The sequence below is a fragment of the Perognathus longimembris genome, chromosome 4, assembly GCF_023159225.1.
Source record: "Perognathus longimembris pacificus isolate PPM17 chromosome 4, ASM2315922v1, whole genome shotgun sequence".
Classification (NCBI taxonomy): Eukaryota; Metazoa; Chordata; class Mammalia; order Rodentia; family Heteromyidae; genus Perognathus; species Perognathus longimembris.
In genome coordinates, this window is record NC_063164.1 from 1,968,780 (window position 1) to 1,992,828 (window position 24,049).

At 42.9% G+C, this 24,049-nt stretch overlaps 1 protein-coding gene across 8 annotated transcripts in view; it reads right to left on the reverse strand.

The window, feature by feature from the left end:
- Traf3ip1 (TRAF3 interacting protein 1) overlaps positions 1 to 24,049 on the reverse strand; it is a 63,589-nt gene that overhangs the window by 15,816 nt on the left and 23,724 nt on the right. For 6 of the 8 annotated variants that reach the window (XM_048344426.1, XM_048344425.1, XM_048344423.1 and 3 more), the window contains 5 exons: positions 22,685 to 22,769; positions 22,242 to 22,325; positions 20,456 to 20,579; positions 18,944 to 18,980; positions 16,134 to 16,210 (listed from right to left, as the gene is read on the reverse strand). In XM_048344426.1, coding sequence (XP_048200383.1) covers positions 16,134 to 16,210; positions 18,944 to 18,980; positions 20,456 to 20,579; positions 22,242 to 22,325; positions 22,685 to 22,769 — 407 coding nt within the window. The remainder of the gene's footprint in view (positions 1 to 16,133; positions 16,211 to 18,943; positions 18,981 to 20,455; positions 20,580 to 22,241; positions 22,326 to 22,684; positions 22,770 to 24,049) is intronic. The other 2 variants (XM_048344421.1, XM_048344424.1) reach the window with 2 other exon arrangements.

Consider the following 24,049-nt stretch of genomic DNA (forward strand, 5'->3'; position numbering starts at 1 on the left):
TTTTCAGGTCAATACTTTATAGCTATGGTGAACTTATCTACAGACAACTCATCTACCTTCTCAAAAGCATCTTCATAAAGTTCACATAAAATACAGAATATTCTGATGGCCTCAAACCATTCTTCGGTCTACAATATATCTTTGGTCTACAATATATCCATATTCTAGATTGTTGTAAGTGGTATTGTTGGTATCTAAGTTTTTTTTTTTTTTTTTTTTTGGCCAGTCCTGGGCCTTGGACTCAGGGCCTGAGCACTGTCCCTGGCTTCTTCCCGCTCAAGGCTAGCACTCTGCCACTTGAGCCACAGCGCCGCTTCTGGCCGTTTTCTGTGTATGTGGTGCTGGGGAACCGAACCTAGGGCCTCATGTATCCGAGGCAGGCACTCTTGCCACTAGGCTATATCCCCAGCCCGGTATCTAAGTTTTATGGTTTTGTTGTTGTTGTTTTGCCAGTCCTGGAGCTTGAACTCAGGGCTTGAGCACTGTCCCTGGCTTCTTTTTGCTCAAGGCTAGCACTCTTACCACTTGAGCCACAGCGCCACTTCTGGCTTTTTCTATATATGTGGTGCTGAGGAATTAGAACCCAGGGCTTCATGTATACAAGGCGAGCACTTTACCACTAGGCCATATTCTCAGCCCTGTATCTAATTTTTATAGAATAATGTAGTGGTGATCACTTTAGACCCAAAACTTAAGACTATCAGGCTTCACAGTGAGATATATTCAAAAGCTATGACTTAGGAAGATGAAACTATCACCTTATTTCCTTAAAAAGAAAAACAAAAAACACTAGCCAATGTCCTTCTTTAAGAAGGGAGTGGTTAACAAATATGGGGGGTGAAGTTGATTAAAGTTCATATGTGCATATATGGAAATATCACAATGTACAATTAATTTATGCTGAAAAGAATATTCTCCTCCCTGCTTCCCCCCTCTCTTTGTGGTACCGGGGATTTAACTCAAGACCTAGGCACTGCTCCTTAGCTTCTTCACTCAAGACCAGAACTTTACCACTTGAGCCAAAGCTCCACTTCTGCTTTTTTGATGGCTAATTGGAGATAAAAGTCATAGATTTTTCCAGCTCAGCCTGGCTTTGAACTGTGATCCTCAGATCTCAGTCTCTTCTGTAGCTAGGATTACAGTCATGAGACAATGGCTACCAGCTATATAACTTAAACAGCTTCTCTACCATTCAAGACTGAAATTTATTTCTGTGGTTCCCAATTTAGCTAAAGTCTTCTCTGTGAGGTAATATCAGAGCACCTGTCCTTTTTTATTTCTTCTGCAGACATTTCAATGAAAACAGTATTCTTATTTTTAAAATACCAGAACCACAAATTAAGTTGTTTCGTTGAGTATACAACAGTAGTTTTCTAACAGGGGTAAGCATCTGTGATGAAAGTGCACCAACTACCCAGCAAAGTAATCTTTAGAATCTATTCAGATCGATCGGGGCTGGGGATATGGCCTAGTGACAAGAGAGCTTGCCTCGGAAGAAAGATGGCGCCGATGGAATAGGGAGGCACCCCGACTCGCTCCAACGGCATAGTGAGCTGGGAACCCCAACACCCAACACCCCATCAAGAACCCAGCAAAACCAGCAGCCAGAAGCAGTGGAGAAACGCAGGAAAACAAAAAGGAGCAAAAAAGAAGAACCGAAAACCTACACGGAGCCGGAGATTCACCGGGGCACCCTCCCCCCTCCAGCCGACCCTGGCCCAAACAGGGTCAGGCTGGGAAAGGGGAACCCGGCGATCGGCAGACAGGCTGCCAGGAGCGCAGAATTCATATAGGGGGAGACCCCACAGACACAAGGCAGGGTGCGGACCAAGACACACCGGCAGCGACGAGAAGTTCGGGTCCACACCGGGTTTGGACAAGGGAACCCAGCGCGGCAGAAATCGGGAACCAGGGAAGCCACCACGACACTTAGCCAACCCCTGGAGGGCCAACGGCTGCGAGGGACACACACACAAAGCAGCAAAAGTGAGTGCCCTCCCTCCCCCCTCCCCCACCCCTGAGGGAACAAAGAACCCACAAATCAGGCGGGGAAGCTCCCACCAGGCGCTGGGAAGTCAGTTTAGCAGGGGAAGGGCTCAGCAGCACCAACACCCCACAGGTTCCTGAACTGGCAGAACCAGCCCCGCCCCCTTCCCAACAGGGGCCGGGAGACAGCCGGTTGTGCAAACCCCACCTGAGGCGCCTGGACCTCGCAGACTCTTACAACTAAAACCACAGGCGCTGGTGGGCAATACCAGCCCAGCAGGGTCACTTGAGCCTGATCACGTCCCCCCTCCTCACAGCGGAGGTGAGGTCTGAAGGTGCCAAGCCACACCCGGACAGTCGATCCCACTGGGCCCCACACGTACCCCCGCCCCCAACGGACTCGTGGGAGGGCGCAAGCACAACCCAACAACCCAGGACTTGCTCTGGGAGGCATATCCCGCCGAAGTGCCTGTTGCACTGAACGCACAGCGCACAGGAGGGCGGGGCCCCGGCGACAGCGCCCGCTCTGGTAGGCGTGCCCTGCACTGGTGGGCGGGGACACAGCGACAGCACCTGCTGCCGTAGACACGTCTACACAGGAGGGAGGGAGGAGCTACAAACCAAACCTGAGAAGCCATCCAGATCTCCAGATGCGCAAATCACAAAGAAACATAACTCAGTTCATCAAAGGGCAAGCCAACTCGCCAGCTCCAAAAAGCAGCACGACTGAAGAGGAGAGGGAGACTAAAAAAGCAAATGAGGCCATGTTAACAGGAATGATCGAAAGCGTCAGAAATGAAATCAGAAAACAATTCCAGGAATTTAGAGCGGAAATCTGGAAGGACACCCAGGAAGCCAAGAAAGAAATGGAAGCAAAACTGGATACAATGCAAACCTGCTTTAAAGAAATGGAAGCAAAAATGGATACAATGCAAGCTGCCTTTAAAGAAAATCTCCACATCCTAAGAATTGAAATGCATGAAAAAATAGATTTAAAATACAACTCTTTAAAGGAAGAAATCTCCACGATCAGAGCTGATATGACAACCATAAATAGCTCTCTGACATCCATAAACTCCGCAATTTGAAACCATGACACAAAGAGTAGACCATATAGAATCCAGAATCTCTCGCCTGGACGATGAAGCAGCTGACAACAACCAGAAAATGACCACACTCCAAGAAAAGGTGAAGCTTCAGGGAAGACTAATCCAGGAACTAATGGACAAAGACAAGAGATATAATCTGCGCATAATTGGAATAGAAGAAGGAGCCGAATACCAGAGCAGAGGGCTTAATCATGTTCTCAATAAAGTTATTGCAGAAAACTTCCCCAATCTCACAGGGGACCCCATCCAGGTAACCGAAGCCTATAGGACACCTGGCAGGCCAGACCCCAGGAAAGCCACCCCAAGGCACATAATATTCAAGACTACAGACCTCAAGATTAAAGAGCAAATTCTGAATTCAGCCAAAGCGAAGAAGGAAACTTTTTTCAATGGGAAGAGGATTCGAATAACATCCGACTTATCCACACAAACTTACCAAGCTCGAAGCGAGTGGAAGAACACCATCCAAGTACTCCAGAATAACAATTTACAACCTCGGATCAAATATCCAGCGAAATTGGAGTTCACATTCGAAGGGAGAACCAGATCCTTCCACACCAAAGAGGAGCTAAAGGAGTATGTGAATAAAAAACCAGCCCTACAGCGAATATTAAGAGGGGAACCCCACCCAACAGAGATCGTAAAAGACACACAGACAGAATCAGAAAGAAACTTCAATAGCCAAAGTCCAGCAGAAACACAAGCTCACTAAAGACAAGAAGAAAAAAAAAAAAAAAAAGAAGAAAAAACAGCCCACCAAGAAAATGGAAGGAGAAAAAACACCCTTATCCTTGATCTCTTTAAATATAAATGGTTTAAACTCCCCGATAAAGAGGAGCAGACTGGCAGAATGGATTCGCAAACAAAAAGTTGACATCTGCTGTCTACAAGAGACCCACCTTACAGCAAGGGACAAAAACAGGCTTCGAGTGAAAGGATGGAGCAAGATCTACCAAGCAAATGCATCCACCAAAACGGCAGGTGTAGCCATCCTGATCTCAGACAAGCTTGACTTCTCTTTAAAGTCCACTCAAAAAGACAAAGAAGGACACTACATATTAATACAAGGAAAAATACAGAATCAAGAAATCACGGTGATAAATGTATACTCACCAAACAAAAGAGGCCCGACATATGTCAAGCAAATTCTCAAAGAATTACAGAGCAAGATAGACGCAAACACAATCATAGTGGATGACTTTAATACTCCTCTCTCTCCAAGAGACAGATCCAACACCCAGAGGATTAGTAAGGGAGCTGAGGACCTAAATAACACCATTTCCCAAATGGATCTAACAGACCTATATAGAACCTTTCACCCCACAGAGACCCAATACACCTTCTTTTCAGCAGCCCATGGATCATATTCCAAAATAGACCACGTCATAGCCCACACAAAGAACCTCAGCAAATACAAAAGTATTGACGTCATCCCATGTATTATATCTGATCACAGTGGATTAAAGGTAACCCTCAACAACAAAGGATACCACAGAGCCTATACACACTCTTGGAGGCTAAACCCCACGCTGCTATCCAACACTTGGGCCACAGATCAAATTAAAGATGAAATCAACGAATTCATAAGCCACAATGACAAAGAAAACACATCACAAAGAAACCTATGGGACACAGCTAAGGCAGTACTGAGGGGCAAGATCATTGCACTCAGCACCCACATTAAAAGAATGGAAGCAGAGCAGGTGAATACCCTCACGATGAAACTAAAACAACTGGAGAAACAAGAAATGACAGAATCTAAAACGACTAGGAGGGGAGAGATCACAAAGATTAAAGAAGAGATAAATCTGATTGAAAATAGAAAGACCATTCAACAAATAAATGAGACTAAAAGCTGGTTCTTTGAGAAAATAAACAAAATTGACAGACCCCTTGCAAGACTTACAAAAAAAAGAAGAGAAGAGACTCATATTCGTAAAATCAGGGACTCCACAGGAAAAATTACAACGAGTACACACGATATTCAAACAATCATAAGGAGCTATTTCCAAAACCTCTACTCAGCAAAAAACAATAATTCTACAGAAATGGATCAATTCTTAGAGAAGTACAAACTGCCCAAACTGAACCAAGAAGAAATAAATCAGCTAAATAAACCAATAACTTACGGTGAGATACAGGAGGTAATCAAGAACCTCCCTACTAAGAAAAGCCCAGGCCCAGATGGATTCACCAACGAATTCTACAAAACCTTTAGTGAGGAGCTAATTCCAATACTCCTCAAACTCTTCCGCGAAATAGAAATGGAGGGAGAAATCCCAAACTCATTCTACGAAGCTAATATCATACTAATTCCCAAACCAGGCAAAGACCCAACAAAAAAAGAGAACTACAGACCAATATCACTAATGAACACAGATGCAAAGCTCCTCAATAAAATATTAGCTAATAGGATCCAGAAAGTGATCAAGAATATCATACATCATGACCAAGTAGGCTTCATCCCTCAGTCACAAGGATGGTTCAACATCCGTAAATCAATCAACGTAATTCACCACATAAACAGAACTAAAATCAAGAATCACATTGTTATCTCAGTCGATGCCCAAAAAGCCTTTGACAAAATACAACATCCATACCTATTAAAAGCTTTGGAGAGAACAGGAATAGATGGAACATTCCTCAAAACAATAAAAGCCATATACAACAGACCAACTGCTAATATCATATTAAATGGAGAGAAACTTAAGTCATTCCCCCTAAAATCAGGAACAAGACAAGGATGCCCACTCTCCCCACTTCTGTTCAACATAGTGCTGGAATCCCTAGCCATAGCAATAAGGCAAGAGGAGGACATCAAAGGGATCCACATCGGCAAGGAAGAAATCAAGTTATCCCTATTCGCAGACGACATGATCTTGTATTTGAAGGACCCAAAAACCTCAGTACCCAAACTCCTACACCTAATAAACCAATTTGGCAAAGTAGCAGGATACAAAATCAACCCACAAAAGTCAGCAGCTTTTCTGTACACCAGCAATAGACAAACAGAAAAGGAAATTATGGAAACAATTCCATTTACAGTAGCCAAAAAAAGAATAAAGTACCTAGGGATCAACTTAACCAAGGACGTGACGGACCTATTCAATGAAAACTACAAAAATCTAATAAGGGAAATCAAAGAAGACACAAGGAGATGGAAAGACCTCCCATGCTCATGGGTAGGCAGAATCAATATAGTGAAAATGGCCATATTGCCCAAATTGTTATACAAATTCAATGCAATACCTATCAAAATCCCAGCCACATTCTTCACTGAAATAGAGAAACCAATCCATAAATTCATATGGAACAGCAAAAAACCTAGAATAGCCAAAGCAATTCTAGGCAAAAAAAGCAATGCTGGAGGTATCACAATACCTGACTTCAAGATCTACTACAAGGCCATCATAACAAAAACAGCATGGTATTGGTATAAAAACAGATCGGAAGACCAATGGATTAGAACTGAAGACCCAGAAATAAAACCGCACTCTTACAGCCAACTGATATTCGACAAAGGAGCTAAAGATATACAATGGAATAAACATAGCCTCTTCAACTACTGGTGCTGGGAGAACTGGGCAGCCATATGCAGAAAACTCAAAGTAGACCCAAGCCTATCACCATGCACCAAGATCAACTCAAAATGGATCAAGGACCTCAACATCAGACCTGAATCCTTGAAACTACTGAAGGACAGAGTAGGAAAGACACTAGAACTTATAGGCACAGGAAGGAACTTCCTGAATAGAGTCCCAGGGGCACAACAAATAGGAGAAAGACTCGACAAATGGGACTCCTACAAATTAAAAAGTTTCTGCACAGCTAAGGACATAGCCACCAAAATAGAAAGACAGCCAACGATATGGGAAAGGATATTTACCAGCACAGCAACAGACAAAGGCCTGATATCGGTCATCTACAGAGAACTCAAAAAACTAAGCCCCTCCAAGCCCAATAAACCTATTAGGAAATGGGCAAAAGAGCTAAAGAGAGACTTCACAAGAGAAGATATAAAAATGGCAAAGAAACATATGAGGAAATGCTCAACATCCCTGCTAGTAAAGGAAATGCAAATAAAAACAACCCTGAGATACCACCTCACCCCAGTTAGAATGGCCTATACTCTGAACTCAGGAAACAACAAATGCTGGAGGGGCTGTGGGGAAAGAGGAACCCTTCTCCATTGTTGGTGGGAGTGCAAATTAGTACAACCACTTTGGAGAACAGTATGGAGGTTTCTCAAAAAGCTCAATATAGACCTACCCTATGACCCAGCCATACCACTCCTAGGCATCTATCCTAAACAGCAAAATCCAAGATATCAAAAAGGCATTTGTACTACCATGTTTATCGCGGCACAATTCACAATAGCTAAAATATGGAAACAACCCAGATGCCCCTCCACAGACGAATGGATCCAAAAAATATGGTACTTATACACAATGGAATACTACATAGCGATTAGGAATGGTGAAATATTGTTATTTGCAGGGAAATGGTCGGAACTCGAACAAATAATGTTCAGTGAGACAAGCCTAGAACACAGAAAACAAAGGGGCATGATCTCCCTGATATATGACTGTTAACAAAGGGAGACGGAGAGACAGTAGAGACCAAGTCTGTGAATACTGTATATGTTCTTGATACATTGTATATTGCATATATGTCAACCTGACCTAGACAAGGGATAGAAAAACAGGTTGTAAGATATCATAAGAAATGTACACACTGCCCTACTATGTAACTGCACCCTCTTTGCACAACACCTTGTAAAAAAATTTATGTCCAATTAATAAAAAAAAAAAAAAAAAAAAAGAGAGCTTGCCTCGTATACATGAGGCCCTGGGTTCAATTCCCCAGCACCACATATACAGAAAACGGCCAGAAGTGGTGCTGTGGCTCAAGTGGCAGAGTGCTAGCCTTGAGCTGGAAGAAGCCAGGGACAGTGCTCAGGCCCTGAGTCCAAGGCCCAGGACTGGCCAAAAAAAAAAAAAAAAAGAATCTATTCAGATCACAAAAGTAAAAGAGTTAAGAATAAAATTCCTCTCCTATAGGAGTTTAGCTAAATAGTATTAGCTATATACCATCTATATCCATGCTCATGGTTAAGACCCTGGTATCGACCAAGAGGCATTTCATGATATAACAAGCTCATTCACACCCAAACAAGTGCTTCTTTGCAATGGTCATTCATAATATCTCTGGACATTTGTTGCATCACATCCTTACTAAAACTTTGAGAAGAGAGGTAAAACACAAGCATCAAGTCGAGGCACCATACACCCAGTTCTCTAGTTCATCCACACTAGGACTCAGTTTACATGACCAAGGAAAGTGAGAAAAAAAAAGCAAAGTCACAGAAACTTTAGCTAAAAGAGCAAGAAGTCTACAGGAAGAGGTACCCCACAAGTCTGCTTCTAAGTAAAGAATGGAAAGAAGTACAGGAATTCACAGACTGTTAAAATAGATATAAAACAAAATACAAAAGTGATGATTAGTATAAAAAATATTTTTAAAAATTAGGAGAAATACTTAAGCAGCATTTTAAATGAGCAGTCTGATATTTCTGGGCACGGTTCTAAAGCATTTTCATTTATAAAGCCTTGGAGAGCAAGAGTTTTATAATAGAAAGCATACTGTATTGAAAGCGCTCTTTCCGTTACTTTTCAAAAACTTACACATAAACCTGAGTCAAGAAAAATGCCGGCAGGAGTTAACATCTTGTATTAACAAAGTTTATATTTCATCTTGAGAAGCAAGGATGTAAATTGGGATAATGAAGGAGATGCATAACGCATCTATCTGGTCCACATATTTATCCTATAATGGGTGCTCAAGTCCGTTAGCACAGGAAGAAATAGCTTTTCTTCCAATGTAACTTCAAAGACAGGCTGGAGAAATGCCCAGATTACAAGTATGTATTTCCATGGCACTAAAAACATGTTGCTTCAAAAAAATAAATAAAAGTACAGGAACAAAAGGCATACCACAATTCACGTGTCTGTTGGGGAAACACTATTTGTTTTTTTAATTGAGGTATGAGAAGCAATTAATCTGATAATAGATGTGCGTGCATCTGAGGACGGACGCACGGCTACACTCCTGTAGAACACAGTCTTCCGTGTGCCTCTGTGAATCCACAAAGGTAGGCCCGATCCTGGACTCCAAATACATCTGGAGCACAGACATGCTTTTGCAAGTGTGTGAAATATTTAATCACAAAGAAGACTCAATTCCAAATGAATTATAATTATTACAGTAAATATCGCCAATTAGAAAAAAAAGTGTTTTACACATGAAAGCTAAAAACAGCACCCTAAAAGCCCATGTTATGGAAAAAATCACCAAGGGACATATTAAAACTCACACCCAAAGAAACTAAAACATAAAAGCTTTAAAAAAAAAAATATCTACAAAACAGAAAGCAGATTCTTTGCTAGAGGGCCTCTTCCCCCCCTCCCCCCAAGTCTCATCAAGGAATATAACAACACAATATTATTGGAAGAAAAGGAACACTTGACTGCAGAGTATGTTTGAAATCCTAAGCTCTACTTCAAACATCTTTACGACAGGAAAATGTGAATGAAATGAACAGCTGTGGAAGAGACAGCTGGTGACCTCATTTCTGACTCTGTCTTTGGCAAAGCTTCCTGACACCGTGTGCAGCACACATGTCAGAGATGCTCTGGTGGTTCCAGAGAACCTGGGCTCCAGCCAGGCAGGGAGCCAACTCCACTTACCCAGGTTCAGTTGTTGTTCCCTCCCTCCCTCCCTCCCTCCATCCTTGATACTGAGGTCTGAACTCAAGGCCTTGGCGTTTGTTAGACATGCACTTTACCACTATGCGACAGCTCCAGTCCTTTTTTGCACTGGTTGTTTTCAAGATAAAGTCTTGCTTCTTAACTGGATGTGTGTTTGGATACCAACCCACCTATTTTAGGCTTCCCATAGTAGCTAGGATGACAGGCATGTGCCACTGCACCCAACTGTCGGTTAAGAAGGGGACTTGCAGACTTTTCTGCCTAGGATGACCTTGAACCACAATCCTACCTCAGCCTCCTAGGCAGCTAGGAGTACAGGCCTGAAACATCAGCACCTGGCTTTGTCTCTTCGTGTATTAATGCATATTAGCTGCAGAAAGGGCTTTCATTGTAAAATAACCAAACATTTCCATGTACGCACAGAATACACTTGGATTATATTTACCCCTTTATTACGCCTTCCCTTCTTTACACTTCTACTGGGTATTGTATGCTATTTTCATTCATCCATCACCCATTTTGCCCTTGCACTGTTCCTACCGCCCAAGTCCTGTTCTTAAATTCATGTCATTTTTTAGATGTAAGAGAAAATATGTAATGTTTGTCATTGAGTCTGATTTCACTCAACACAATCATCTCCAGTTCCATCTATTTTCCTGTAAAAATAAAATTTCATTCTTGTTTATAGCTGAATATTTTCTCTGTGTGTGTGTGTGTGTGTGTGTGTGTCTTCTTTTTTAACCCATTCCTCAGTTGATGGCACCCATGCTGATTCTATACTTGAGTTATTGTGAACAGTGCAACAGTAAACATGTGTGTACAGGTGCCCCTGTTGTATGTTGAGTTACATTCCTCCAGCTATAAATCCAGGAGTGGTACAGCAGGATTACATGTAAGTTCTATTTTCACTTTCTTCAGGCACGGCCATACTGATCCCCATCTTTCCCAACAACAGTGTATAAGGCCTGGTTCCTATTCTCCTACATCCTCACCAGCATTCGTTATCTTTTGTTTTCTTGATGACTGCCATTCTGAGATGGAAGCTCAGCATCATTTGCATATCCTTTATGACCAGGAGTGTTGAATGTTTTTTCACATATTTGTTGGCCACTTTCACCTCTACGTGCTTGTTTTTTGTGTTTGTACCATGCTGTTTTTGTTACTGTGGCTCTGTAGTATAATGTGAAGTCAGGTGTTATGACACTTCCAGTGTGGCACTTTTTGTCCAGGACTGCTTTGGTTGTTTGGGGTCTTTTGTGTCTCCAAAAACTTTAGGATGGATTTTTTATTTCTGTGCAAAACAAAACTGGAGTCTGGTGAGGAGTAAGTGCACTGAATCTGTAGGGTGCACTGGCACTACAGTCATCCCCACAAAATTAGTTCAGCTCACCCATCAATACGGAGGTCTTTCCATTTTTCCGTGTCTTCTTCAATTTCCTCACTCAATATTTTGTAGATTTTCACTGTAGAAGTCTTCTGCATTTTGTGTTAGGTTTATTCCTAGGTATTTATTTTTTTGAGGCTATGGAAATGAGTTTTCTCGATTTTTTTTTCTCAGCCTATTCATTACTGGTATAGAGTAAAACAACCAAGTTTTGTGTGTTGATTGTATATCCTAGTTTACCAGATCTAAGAAATTTCTGGTGGAATCTTTAAGGTCTTTTATGAGGTTGAGGCTAGCACAGGCTACATGACAAAATGCTCTCTCTCTCAAAAAAGAAAAAAGAGATTATTCTGAATTCAATTAAAATAACAACAGAAGTGTATGTGTGTCTGTCTGTCTGTCTGTCTGAGTGCCATCCCTGAGCATTTGTGTTCAAGGCTAGAAGTCCACCACTTGAGCCACAGCTCCACATCCAGCTTTTTTAGTAAGAGATAAGAGTTTCACAAATTTCCCTGCCTGGTCTGGCTTCTAACTGCAATCCTCAGATCTTAGCCTCCTGTGTGACTAGGATTACAAACATGAGTCACCAACACCTGGCAACAACAGGAATTTCCATATAGCCTAAAGGTTTAATAATAGCAAAGACAGGCAGAGTGGAAGAAGAGTGAGGAACAAATGATTAGAAAATCTCTTCCAGTTCTACATAAAGGCATAGTACTTGCAGCAAGGAGGGAAACACAACCAAGAGCCCAGGAATACATATAAGCAGCAAGGAGGCCTGGATTCAGCATGGGGCAGCAGGGTTCAGGTGGGGCTGAGAGGGGCTCTACCACACAGCACAGAGTAAGAATTCCAGACTGACGAGACCCAGGCATCAAAAGACCACTTCAATTATACAGTAATGACTCTGAGCACCTTTAGAACCAGAGCACAACAGAGGAGGACATTTCATATGAAAATAAAAGCTTCCTAAAAAGGTGAACATTTTAAAACAGAAAGACAAAAACAAAACAGGTAACAGGCTGAGAAGTACTTACAGCATATGCAACACAGGGATCAGAACCCATGATATATATTACATATATAATAATACAGACCTGGTGATATAATATTTACAATTTTTTTACAATACATGACCAATACCTAAAGGCAAACACACACAAACACACACACACACACACACACACACACACACACACACACACACACAATGGGCAAAGAGGTGAACAAACCATATATGAGAAGCAACCACAATGGCCAATTCCAAAACTCCAAGAGCTCTTAAAACAAAGATTTTCGTAAACGTGGCACCAAAACTCACTGAGGTCACGTTTCGCTTTCTTTCCCCCCGCTGAGTGTGTCTCAGTCCTTTTGTGGTGGCACTCACACCTTGCCTCTGACCTCTCTAGGGCTTATGGCAGAGGTACCTGCACCACAGCACATTTTTAAAGTCGGGAGTGTTACACCAAGGATCATGGGTATAATAAGCCCAAAAAACTTAGTACAGAAAGCAGGCAATAATTCAAGTTGTTACTAAGTTAACTCAGGTCACTCAGGAGTCTGAGAATGGGAAGATCAACCAGCAGGAAGTTCAGAGGCTCCTTCTCAACCACAGGTGTAGTGGTATACACTTGTCCCCTTAGCTTTGTGTAGGCTGAGATGGGGATGGTTTTGGTTCCAGGCTAGCCCAGGCAGGAAAGTCCATGAGAGTCTGTTTCTATGGAAGAATCTGGATGTGCTGGTGCATGCCTGTCATCCCAGCTACAATAGGGAGTCTAAAGCAGGCAGATTGTGGTCCAGGTGCCACCTGGTAAGGAAGTGAGAGCCTATCTCAAAAATAATCAGTGCAAGAAAGGCCTGGAGGCGTGGCTCAGTACTGTGGGGGTAAAAATCCAATCCCAAAACAATTTTACAACCACCATTTTGGCAAAATAATTTTAAGTATGATAATTCAATGTATAATGTTATACTTACATACCATAGGCAACAATAAATTAAGTTAGAACCATATTCAGTACAAAAGTTAACTTACAATTGGAAAAAAGAATACTTGCAAATCAGAGTTGGGCACTGGTGGCTCATGCCTATAATCCTAGCTACTCAGGAGGCTGAGATCTGAGAATCACAGTTCAAAGCCAGGCTGGGCAAGAAAGACTGTGAAGACTCTTATCACCAATTAACCACCAGAAAACCAGAAGTGATGCTGTGGCTCAAAGTAGTAGAATGTAGCCTTGAGCAAAAGAAGCCCAGGGATACCACCCAGGCCTCAAGACAAAAAATAAATTAAAAAAAAAAGAGTATTTGCATATCATACCTGCTAATGGAATTACACTCCGAATTTAAAAGAACTCCCAATTAAAAACCGGGGGGGGGGGGGGGGGGACATACTTTGCCAAAGAAGAGACAAGGATTTCAAATGATGTTCAGAATCACTAGCCACTGAGGAAAGTCAGGCCCCATCCTGCCAGGTGCGGTGAAGTGACTGGAATGCGTTTGTAGCTGGTAGAACCTAGAGTGGTATGTGTGCCACCCTGTTGAAGAACAGCTTGCCAGCTGCTTACAAAGCTCACACACACTGACCTTACCACTGAGCAGGTATTGCGCAAGAGAAGAAAGCACTCATCTGCACAAAGACTAGTACACTAACACTAGCAGGAGCTACATTTGTCACAGCTTACCAAATGCTCACCAGCTGAGAAACAGGCACACATGGACAACCACACAGTAGAATACTCACTGTCCAACAACAGGAAAAGAATAAACTGCTGATACATGCTGCAACATGGAGGGATGTGAAAATAATTGTAACAAATAAAAGAGGCCAGGCTCCCTCCCCCAAAGGGGTGAACACTACACGGTGATTTAATCAATTCACACTGAACCACAGCATAGCCACAAAAAGCACAGAGCACGGGGTGGGGTATCACGGAGGTGGCGTGTGAGATTACCAGGGCACAGAGCCTTTTGAAGGTGATGAGTGTGTTCTCTGTCCTCACTGGGGCTGGCACAGAGTTGTGGAGACAGATGTATCTTCCCCTGGGAGAGGAGTAAAGTCACACTGTCTACTAAAATGAGATCTGTGCCAGGCCTAGCAGGTCCTGTCTTTGTGGATAAAATGTTACTGAGCACATGTAGAGAGATCAGTTTGTGCTGCTCTCATCCACCAGCTGAATTGAGTCCCTGCAATAGAGACCGCACAGTTCAAAGCCTAAGATACAGATTATCAGGCCCCTTAGGAAAATATTTCCTAAAGGCTGGGAATGTGGCTTAGCGGTAGAGTGCTTGCCTAGAGCATGCATGAAGCCCTGGGTTCGATTCCTCAGCACCACATACACAGAAAAAGCTGGATGCAGCACTGTGGCTCAAGTGGTAGAGTGCTAGCCTTGAGCAAAAAGGAAACCAGGGGCAGGGCTCAGGCTTTAAGTTCAAGCCCCAGAACTGGAAGGAAGGAAGGGAAGGAAGGGAAGGAAGGAAGGAAGGAAAGAATACACTTGACCCAGAGGTATCAGAATAGGGAGAGTCTCAGAAACATGTTTCCTGGAAAAGGCAGCTTGCTTAACATGTCAACAACATAATACTATGTCTGCGTACAAGGAGGGACATACCAAACTCATTCAGTGGTTTCTCTCAGAGGAACAGGACTGAAACAGGGGCAAAAAGCACTGTGACTTTTCCTGTATATTTGTATTTCTTTATCTTAAAAAATATCAGACTCAAATGACTGGCAAGTTAAACTTAAGTTGATGTTTATGGGTGTCTTCAGAAAACCAGAAACTTGTTTATCCAATTGTAGTACACAACACCTCTGATTTGCAGCTTACACCCAAAGCGTGAAACTTTCCAAAGTGACAAACAGTCACCAAAAACATTTTCTCCTTCCCTCTTCTGAAGTGAAAATGTCTGCCAATCTGAAAGGTACTCTTAAGAGACAGTTTGAGACACAGTCCCAGTATTCTATGTATGAAAAACATGGCTGTAAAACTTAAACCAATAGGTGTTCAAACGCTACCTTCATAGAAGGTACATCCCCAGGACACCACCTGTGCACTGGAAAAGGACTGTTTAGTAATGCAATTCCACAGCAGGACGTGGATCTCGGAAAGCATTTCTCCTTCACAAGATCCAACTCCTTGGCTGGCAGCAAAGCCTTGGAGGCTGACTTCTCTGTGCACTTATTACGGGTAAAGGGCTCCCTCTAATGTTAAGTTTCAACCTCACAGGTTGACGGGCCACCATATTTTAAGCAGAATTATCTAAAAAAAATAGGTGTGCGCACTCACCCTGAAATATAACTTTTGGGGGGAATAATGACTCATAAAGCTAATATCCACGAACTTTTTTCTGTTAAAGAATCTTTTTAATTCTTACTGTTTCCTGCAATTCTCAGAGAAACCTAGCTATGGCATCAAGGACAGAATCCAGCCAGCAAGTGCTCACCTCACTAGTCCTGGGCTCAAAGAACAATGGCAGATGGGAAGCATGAGCCCAACAAAGCTACCACACACACACCCATCAGAAGACCAAGCACGGACAGAACACACACTTAAGTGCCAGCCCTTAAGATTCCCTGTTCTTACGCTGCAAGCAGGGCCTGGAGGAATAGGAAAGGCCATGCGGACAAATAGAACAGACCCTTGGCTCTGGCTCCCGGACTCCCCAGGCAAGCTGCTGCTCTACAGGACAGGCTGAGTGCCAATCCACACAGAAGAGCCCCACACTTCCTGTCTTCCCAACTGGAGTGAGAGAATGGCAGTGAACATGTGAACAGGCATTACTGATTAGAGAAACTACTGGTGAGCATAACATCTGAAAGACAGCTCTCACTTTTAAAAGCGCAGGCGTGAGGAGGGACTGCAAAACACCGGTGCACATAGAATTGTTCCATACCTTTTCGCCCGTCTTGGACATCTGCTGCAATTTCTCATAATCTTTCTTAGTCTCCAGAATTTTTTTCACAAGGCCACCTGTTAAAAATCAATGGTTTTATGTTAAAGATTATTCTCTGCCTCAATGAAACTATCTTAAATAGGTAGGAGGGTGGGAGAAAAATTATCTTTTCTTTTTCTATATTGAAAATAGTTCATCATCTTTTTTGACAAAGATAGTCCACATTGGGATAATACAACAACTGGCAGTAGAAATTACAAAATTTCAAAGTATTTCAAGGAAACAATTGTGAGTCTAAAAAGCAATGTTGGAGGTGTCATAATACCATAGAACCACAGAAGCAAAAACAGCTAGGTATTGATACAAAAACTGACCCAAAGATCAATGGAATAGAAGACCCAGGAATACAGCTACACAGCTATATTCATCTAATTTTTCAGCAAAGGAGTCAAAAATACACATGTGAGAAAAGACAGTCTCTTCAACGAGTGGGGCTAGGAAACTTACAGGAGATGAAACTTGACCTCTATCTCGCACCCTGTGCAAAGATCAACTCCAACTCAATCAATGAAATCAATATGAGATCTAAAACTTTAAATCTATCTACTAGGGGAAAATGCTAAAAGTTACAGGCATGAGAGATTATTTTTTGAATCGGATTCCAATTGCCCAGAAAACCAGAACTAATTGAGCTATATATATGTCATATTAAAAAGTTTCTGCATAGTAAAATAGTTTCTGCATAGAATTACCAGAACCAAAAGACAATTTAAGAAATGGAAGAAAATCATCACCAGCTATTCAAAAGATAAAAGAGTAACAAAGAATACATGAAGAAGCCAGGCACTAGTGGCTCATGGCTGTAATCCTAGCTACACAGGAGGCTGAGATCTAAGGATCATGGCTCGAAGCCAGCCCAAGCAGAAAAGTCTGTGAGACTCTTATCTCCAATAAACTACTCAGAAGAAGCCAGAAGTGGCACTGTGGCTCAAGTGGTAGAGCACTAGCCTTGAGCACTAAGAGGCTAAGGGACAGCACCCAGGTCCTAGGTTCAAGCCCCAGAACTGGCCAAAAAAAAAAAAAAAAAAAAAAAAGGAAGAATATACAAAGAGCTCAAAAAATTGAACAATAAAGGACCAAATAATTCAGCTAAAAAATTTGGCAAGTATATTGAAGTTTTCAGAAGAATAAATACAAATGGCTAATAAAGAAAAGCTCAATATCCTCAGCCATAAGTGAAAAAGACACTAAGATTCCGTCTTACCTCAGTCAAGAGTGGCAGCCATCAAGAAAACAAGCAACCAAAAATGCTAGGTGAAGAGAATGTGGGGAAAAGGGGTCTCTCGTACACAGTTGGTGGGAATATAAACTAGTAGAGCCTCTGTAAAAGTCAATACAGAGATTTGTCTAGGCAGGAAAGTCCTAAGACTCTTATTTCCAATTAATCACAGAAAAAGCTGGATGTAGTGCCGTGGCTCAAGTGATAAGAGTGCTAACCTTCAGCAAAAGGAAAGGAGCTCAGGGACAGCACCCAGGCCCAGAGTTCCAGCCTCAGGACCAACAAGAAAAAAAGAGGGCGAGGGAATGGGGGGGAGGGAGAGGAGTAATTTTGAAATTCAGGTCAACTATATATGAAGACAACACAAGAATGTCAATGAAAGCTCTTCATCAACAGACTAGGGTGGAGAAAAAGAAAGCAATAGAAGGTTATTCTGAACAACATATAATATGTGCCTGTATTTTTGCAATTACTACACACTGAAACAATGAAAACAAATAAAAGTAAAACAGAAGGAGGCTAACAAAGAGTATGGATGAGGGCTGGGAATGTGGCTTAGCGGTAGAGTGCTTGCCTTGTATGCATGAAGCCCTGGGTTCAAATCCTCAGCACCACATTTATAGAAAACGGCCAGAAGTGGTGCTGTAGCTCAAGTGGTAGAGGCTAGCCTTGAGCAAAAAAGAAGCCAGGGACAGTGCTCAGGCCCTGAGTTCAAGCCCCAGGACTGGCAAAAAAAAAAAAAAAGAGAGAGAGAATGGATGAGGATTAATAAGGATAAAGAAGTTTATATTTGCATGAAAGAAAATAGAAAAAGAAACCTAGTGAAAAATTTTTTTTTTTTTTTTTTTTTTTTTTTTTTTTTTTTTTTTTTTTTTTTTTTTTTTTGGCCAGTCCTGGGCCTTGGACTCAGGGCCTGAGCACTGTCCCTGGCTTCTTCCCGCTCAAGGCTAGCACTCTGCCACTTGAGCCACAGCGCCGCTTCTGGCCGTTTTCTGTATATGTGGTGCTGGGGAATCGAACCTAGGGCCTCGTGTATCCGAGGCAGGCACTCTTGCCACTAGGCTATATCCCCAGCCCCTAGTGAAAAATTTTTTAATAAGCAAGGATGGAATAAAAGAAATGACAGAGGCTGACAGGAATATATCATATGTGTTGAAATTCACAATAAAACTACCTTGTACTACTAATGTGTGCTAATTGTCTAAAGTTGCTGGTGGCTCACACCAGTAATCCTAGCTACTCAGTAGGCTGAGATCTGAGGATCAAGGTTTGAAACCAACCCAGGCAGACAAAACCAACCCAGGCAGACAAAAGAAGACTTCAGGAGCCTGTCCAGCCAACCTGCACAGACAAGAAGCTGTCACCTGACCAAAGGCCATGCTACCTCTAGGTCTGACACCTCCCTCCAGCCCAACAAAGACTGTAGTCCCACCCAGATCCTGGAGCATAAATGTATAGCCCAGTAGGGCCCAGGTATGTCTAGTCTGATCCATGACCAAAGCCTGGCACACAAACACACATATGCACTCACCATGCTTCTCATTGTCCTCTAGTTCCATTGCTGACCCCTGAGCAGGAAAGAAAGGAGGAAAAAATGATTCAGGGATGTCCTATTCTCAAAACTACGCTTCTCTTGTTCTCAAAAAAATAAAAGGATTGAGGAAAGGGTAAGGGGGAAATACTGGAGGGGATGACTCTGTTTAAGATGCAATGTTCACATAGTGGACATATTAAATTGAAACCCCTTTGTACAACTATTTGAAGATCATCAAGACAAAAAAAAGGCCAAGCACTAATAGCTCAAGCCTATAAATCCTAGCTACTCAGAAGGCTGGAATTTGAAAGACACAGTTTGAAGCCAGCCCAGGTAGACAAATTCATGAAACCCTTATTTCCAATTAGCCAGCAAAGAGCTGGAGGTATGGCTCAAATGGCAAAGTAACAATTATGAGCAACCAAGAGAGAGCAAGAGCCAGTATTGGCACACACACAAAATAAACGAACAAATAATTAAAAGATGGTAGGCCCGAGTAGCTCACATCTGTAATCCTGTCTACTTGGGAAGCTGAAATTGTGAAGATCAAAGTTCTAAACCAGTCTGAGCAGAAAAATTCATGGAACACTTCTCAATCAAGAACTGAATGTTAACTAGGCACTGACTGCTCAGGAGGATGAGGTCTGAGGTTCATGGTTCAAAGCCAGCTCAGGCACAAAAGTCCTTGAGACTCTTATCTCCAATTAACAAAAAAGCCTTAAGTAGAACCGTGGCTCAAGTGGTAGAGTGCCAGTCTTGAGCAAAAACATTTGGAGACAATACCCAGGCTCTAAGAAAAAGAGAGAGAGAAAGAGAGAGAGAGAGAGAGAGAGAGAGAGAGAGAGAGAGAGAGAGAGAGAGAGAGAGAGAGAGAGAGAGAACACCAACTGCAGTAGTGCATTCCTCTCATCCTACCTACAATGAGAAGCCTAAAATAGGTAGATCATAGACCAGGTCTCACCCAGGCAGGAAGCAAGACTGAATCTCATAAATAAATAGAATAGGAGCTGGATGAGTCGCTTGGAGGTACTCTGCCCACCTAGCAAGTGCAAAGCTCAGCAATCAACAACAAGAACAAAAAAAAAAAAAATTAAAGGAGGTAGAAGTCAGGCTTTAGTGACTCATGCCTGTAATCCTACCAACTTGGAATTGTCAAAATCAAGGGCAGAGTAGGCAAAAAAAAGTGCCCAAGACTTCATCTTAACACTTCATCTCAACACTTCATTTCAACAGAAAGCCTAAAAGAGGCAGATCATATGCAGCTAGGCAGGAAGCAAAACCCTGTTTCAAAAACAACCAGTGCAGAACAGGGATAGAGCTGTATGTAGTTCAAGTGGTAGAGCACCTGCCTAGCAAGTATGAGGTCCTGAGTTGAAACAGTACCACCAAAAAAGGAAAACAAAATATAATATAGAAAACAAAGTGAAACATCGTAACTTAAAGGCTGGAGTCTTAATCTAATGTTGCTTAAACATCATTACTAAAAACAACACCCTCCAGTAAACTCACCATTTCAATTTCTGACATTTCTGGGAGCTGAGGGGCAGCTTCTACCACAAACTGCTCATCATCTTCATTATCAGAATTCTGTGAGTCTATTATCACATTTGAGACTGTTTTGCCACTCCCTGACCTGAATTAGAGAAAAGTAGATTATACTAGAAGTACTGTATCAGCCGCAGGTTTTCCTCAGCCTGTGCATCTGGAACACTCGCAGTTACCCGAGAGGAATTCAACCACTCCCAGACAGATGCCAGTGACAGGAACTCTTGGAAGACAGTGGGGGGATGGGAGGCCTCTAGGCCCTGCCCTCCAGGGCATGGGTGTCCACTCCCCGGTCCTCCACAGCCTTCTCCATGCTGCCCAGCCTCCCTCTGCCCAGACTTCACTGTGCCCTCCACTAACAAACACCAGCTCTTCACTTGCAACCCTCTACCTGGAGGGCCCTGTTCTCCCAAGTGAAAAACCCCAGGCCAGGAATGGCACAGAAGACTCTGTAGGCCAAAGTACCAAGGTTGCCCAGACTCTGACTCTCTACAGAGCACTCCCTCCATGCCCCTCAGTCATCTCCCAGGCCTACTGCAGCCTGATATCTCTGCCCAACACCCCAGTATGTGCTTCCCTCCACTCAGGTCCTGCTGTCACTCTGAGCAAGCACCCTGGAGTTTGGCCCAGCCATTGCTCTCCTCATCCTTCCTGGTGACTGCTCCGATCCAAGGGCTCTCTAGTACCCTGGCCCTCGCTCCCATAACATCCCAGCTGCACAACAGAGGGAAGCTTCCCTTGGTGAAGCCCTTATAGCAGCACTACCTGGGCCTTGGCCCACACCCACAACCAAGCAGTCTTCAGGATAGTTATCCCTCCTGCCTTCATCTCCTCCCATGCAACTTAAACATGATCAGACTTTAGGCAATCTCCTTAATTCCTATGCCCCACTGCTGCCCTGTAGCACACCTGTACCTGAATACACAGACACACACACACGCACACATACATGTACACATATGTATATCCACATTCTATTCCTGTGATTCTTTTACAGCAAAGCTCCTGGAAAAGCATGTCTGCACTTACTATCTCCCAATCCTGCTTCTGCAACCCACTCTGATCCAGCCTGACTGCTGACCATTTAGTTTCGTTCTGTTTTGTTTTGCTGATTCTAGGGCTTGAATTTGGGGTCTTACGCTCTCAGCTGGCTCTTTTGCTCAAGGCTAGCTAGCATTCTACCACTTGAGCCACAACTCCACTTCCAGCCTTTTGCTGGTTAACGTGAGGTAAGATTCTTACAGATTTTCCTGGCTGGGCTGGCTTCAAGCTGAGATCCTCAGATCGACTCCTGAGTAGCTATGTGAGCCACCAGCACCCAGCTGAACCGTATGTTTTTTTTTTTTTTTGGCCAGTCCTGGGCCTTGGACTCAGGGCCTGAGCACTGTCCCTGGCTTCTTCCCGCTCAAGGCTAGCACTCTGCCACTTGAGCCACAGCGCCACTTCTGGCCGTTTTCTGTATATGTGGTGCTGGGGAATCGAACCTAGAGCCTCGTGTATCCGAGGCAGGCACTCTTGCCACTAGGCTATATCCCCAGCCCTGAACCGTTTGTTTTTAAACCTGAATGCAATGAAGACTTTAACCCTTTTCCCCCTTTTTTCCCCTCCTTGTTTTGATATTTACAAAATCTTCTAGCTAGGGATCAGAGAAATATGGCCCATCATTTCTGAGGTCCCCAGCACTGCCTGCCACCCTCTCTTATACAAGCCCAAGCCTGCATATTCAAGTGACCCATATGCCTGGCCTCACCTGTCTGTTGCCAGTGTCTCCATGCTCTCCTGTCGTTTAACCCGGGGAGGTGCAGGCCGTGCACTCCCAGGGCGAGGTATTCTTCTAGACCCAAGTGTTAGAAAAGCAACAAAGACATATGAGAAACACATTTTGAAGTGGACAAGAGAGAAAAACCAAGGACAATGTCAGTGCTAAGTTGCATGACTCCACCAGCACGCTTGTTAGACACACTCAGCAGAGTAGTGAGACAGCTACCAAAGTGGCGTAACTCAGCCATTTCCAGCATTCCCCTACACTTCCACAATATTCTGTATGCAGTACATTACTAGATTTTGCTTCCTTTGTAAAATAATTCTTCTAAGTCAGCACAAGCACTGAGCACACAGCGAATGGGTTGAGAAGAGGTAGCGCAGCACCTCCCTGGGTGTGGCCAGAGCCAAGCCTTAGGGAAAAGCACATACCTGACACCAGAGGAAAGCTCACTGGGGACTTCTGCTGTCTCTGACATCTCCGACTTCTCTTGTCCAGCAGGTCCGGCTTCTCCATCTAAACAGGTGACAATCCAATCAGTGATTCACAATAAAACACAAACTAATATTTAATTCAGTCATTCAAATATGAATGTCCATTAATTCAAATACAAATATTTGAAAAGAGCAAATGAATGATGAAAATATAAATGAGTTAGACTTTTATCCATATTTTGATGGCAATAAAGATGTCTGATATCTAAATGAGGTGAAGATTTGAGGAAATGGGTACACTCAAACCCTATGGATGAAAGAATAACCAACTCTGTCATTTAACTTAAAAAATACCACCTCAGGACAGAAATAGGCGTGTGTAAATAAACAGCTACCAGGAGGGTCACCCATAGTTATGATTCTGGTGACAGTGGCTAAACAAATTATGGACTGGTCAGTCACACGTTAAGACTCAATTGTAAAGCACGGTTATCATCCTAATAGGTAACTTACACAGTACAGTAACACACCTCGTAATTATCTACACACACGGGGTCCTGGGAAGATTTAAGCCACAAACAGTGGAACTGCCAAGCACTTTTTATATCTACGTTTTGAGAATTTTCTGCATGAGGTACATACCGCATCCCACATTGGTACAAGGGCTTGGAGTCAAGGCCTTGAGCTCTTGCTTAGCTTTCTTGCTCATGGCTGGCACTCGACCACCTGAACCATGGTACCACCTTATTTTTTATAATCTGAAAAGGTTTTTTTGTTGTTGTTGTTTCATTTGGTAAGAAGATTTAACTTACAAGTTAGAAGCCCAAACTATCAAAAGAATAAAATATACTTCACTTTAATTTAACGTAAGAGACCCAGGCCCTGTGGTCACGTCTATTATCACCAGTGTCTGGATACCAGCTGAGGCAGAGCACCAGCCAGGCATGGTAGCACATGTCTAATTTGCCACAGGGAGGCCATCAGCTAAGAGGACGTCAGTCTGTGACCCACCCAGAGCAAAGCATGAGATCCTACCTGGAAAACAGCTGAAGCTAGAGAGAACTTGAAATGTGACTCAAGTGGCAAAGACCTTCCCTAGCAAGCCCACCCAAGTGCCCTAGCTCAACCCCCAAACTACCAAAAACGACAATCAAGTAGGAGAAATATGTAATTCAGAAAGTAATAATTCAGAACATAAACACTGGAAACAAACTTTATACTCTGAGGAAAAAAAAGTCCCAAAATACTCTTTTATAATTAAAATATATTAACATGATGCATAACGCCCCTACAGAATTACAACTTAAAACATGTAAATTGACTCTTAAATTTTTTTTTTTTTTTTTTTTTTTGGCCAGTCCT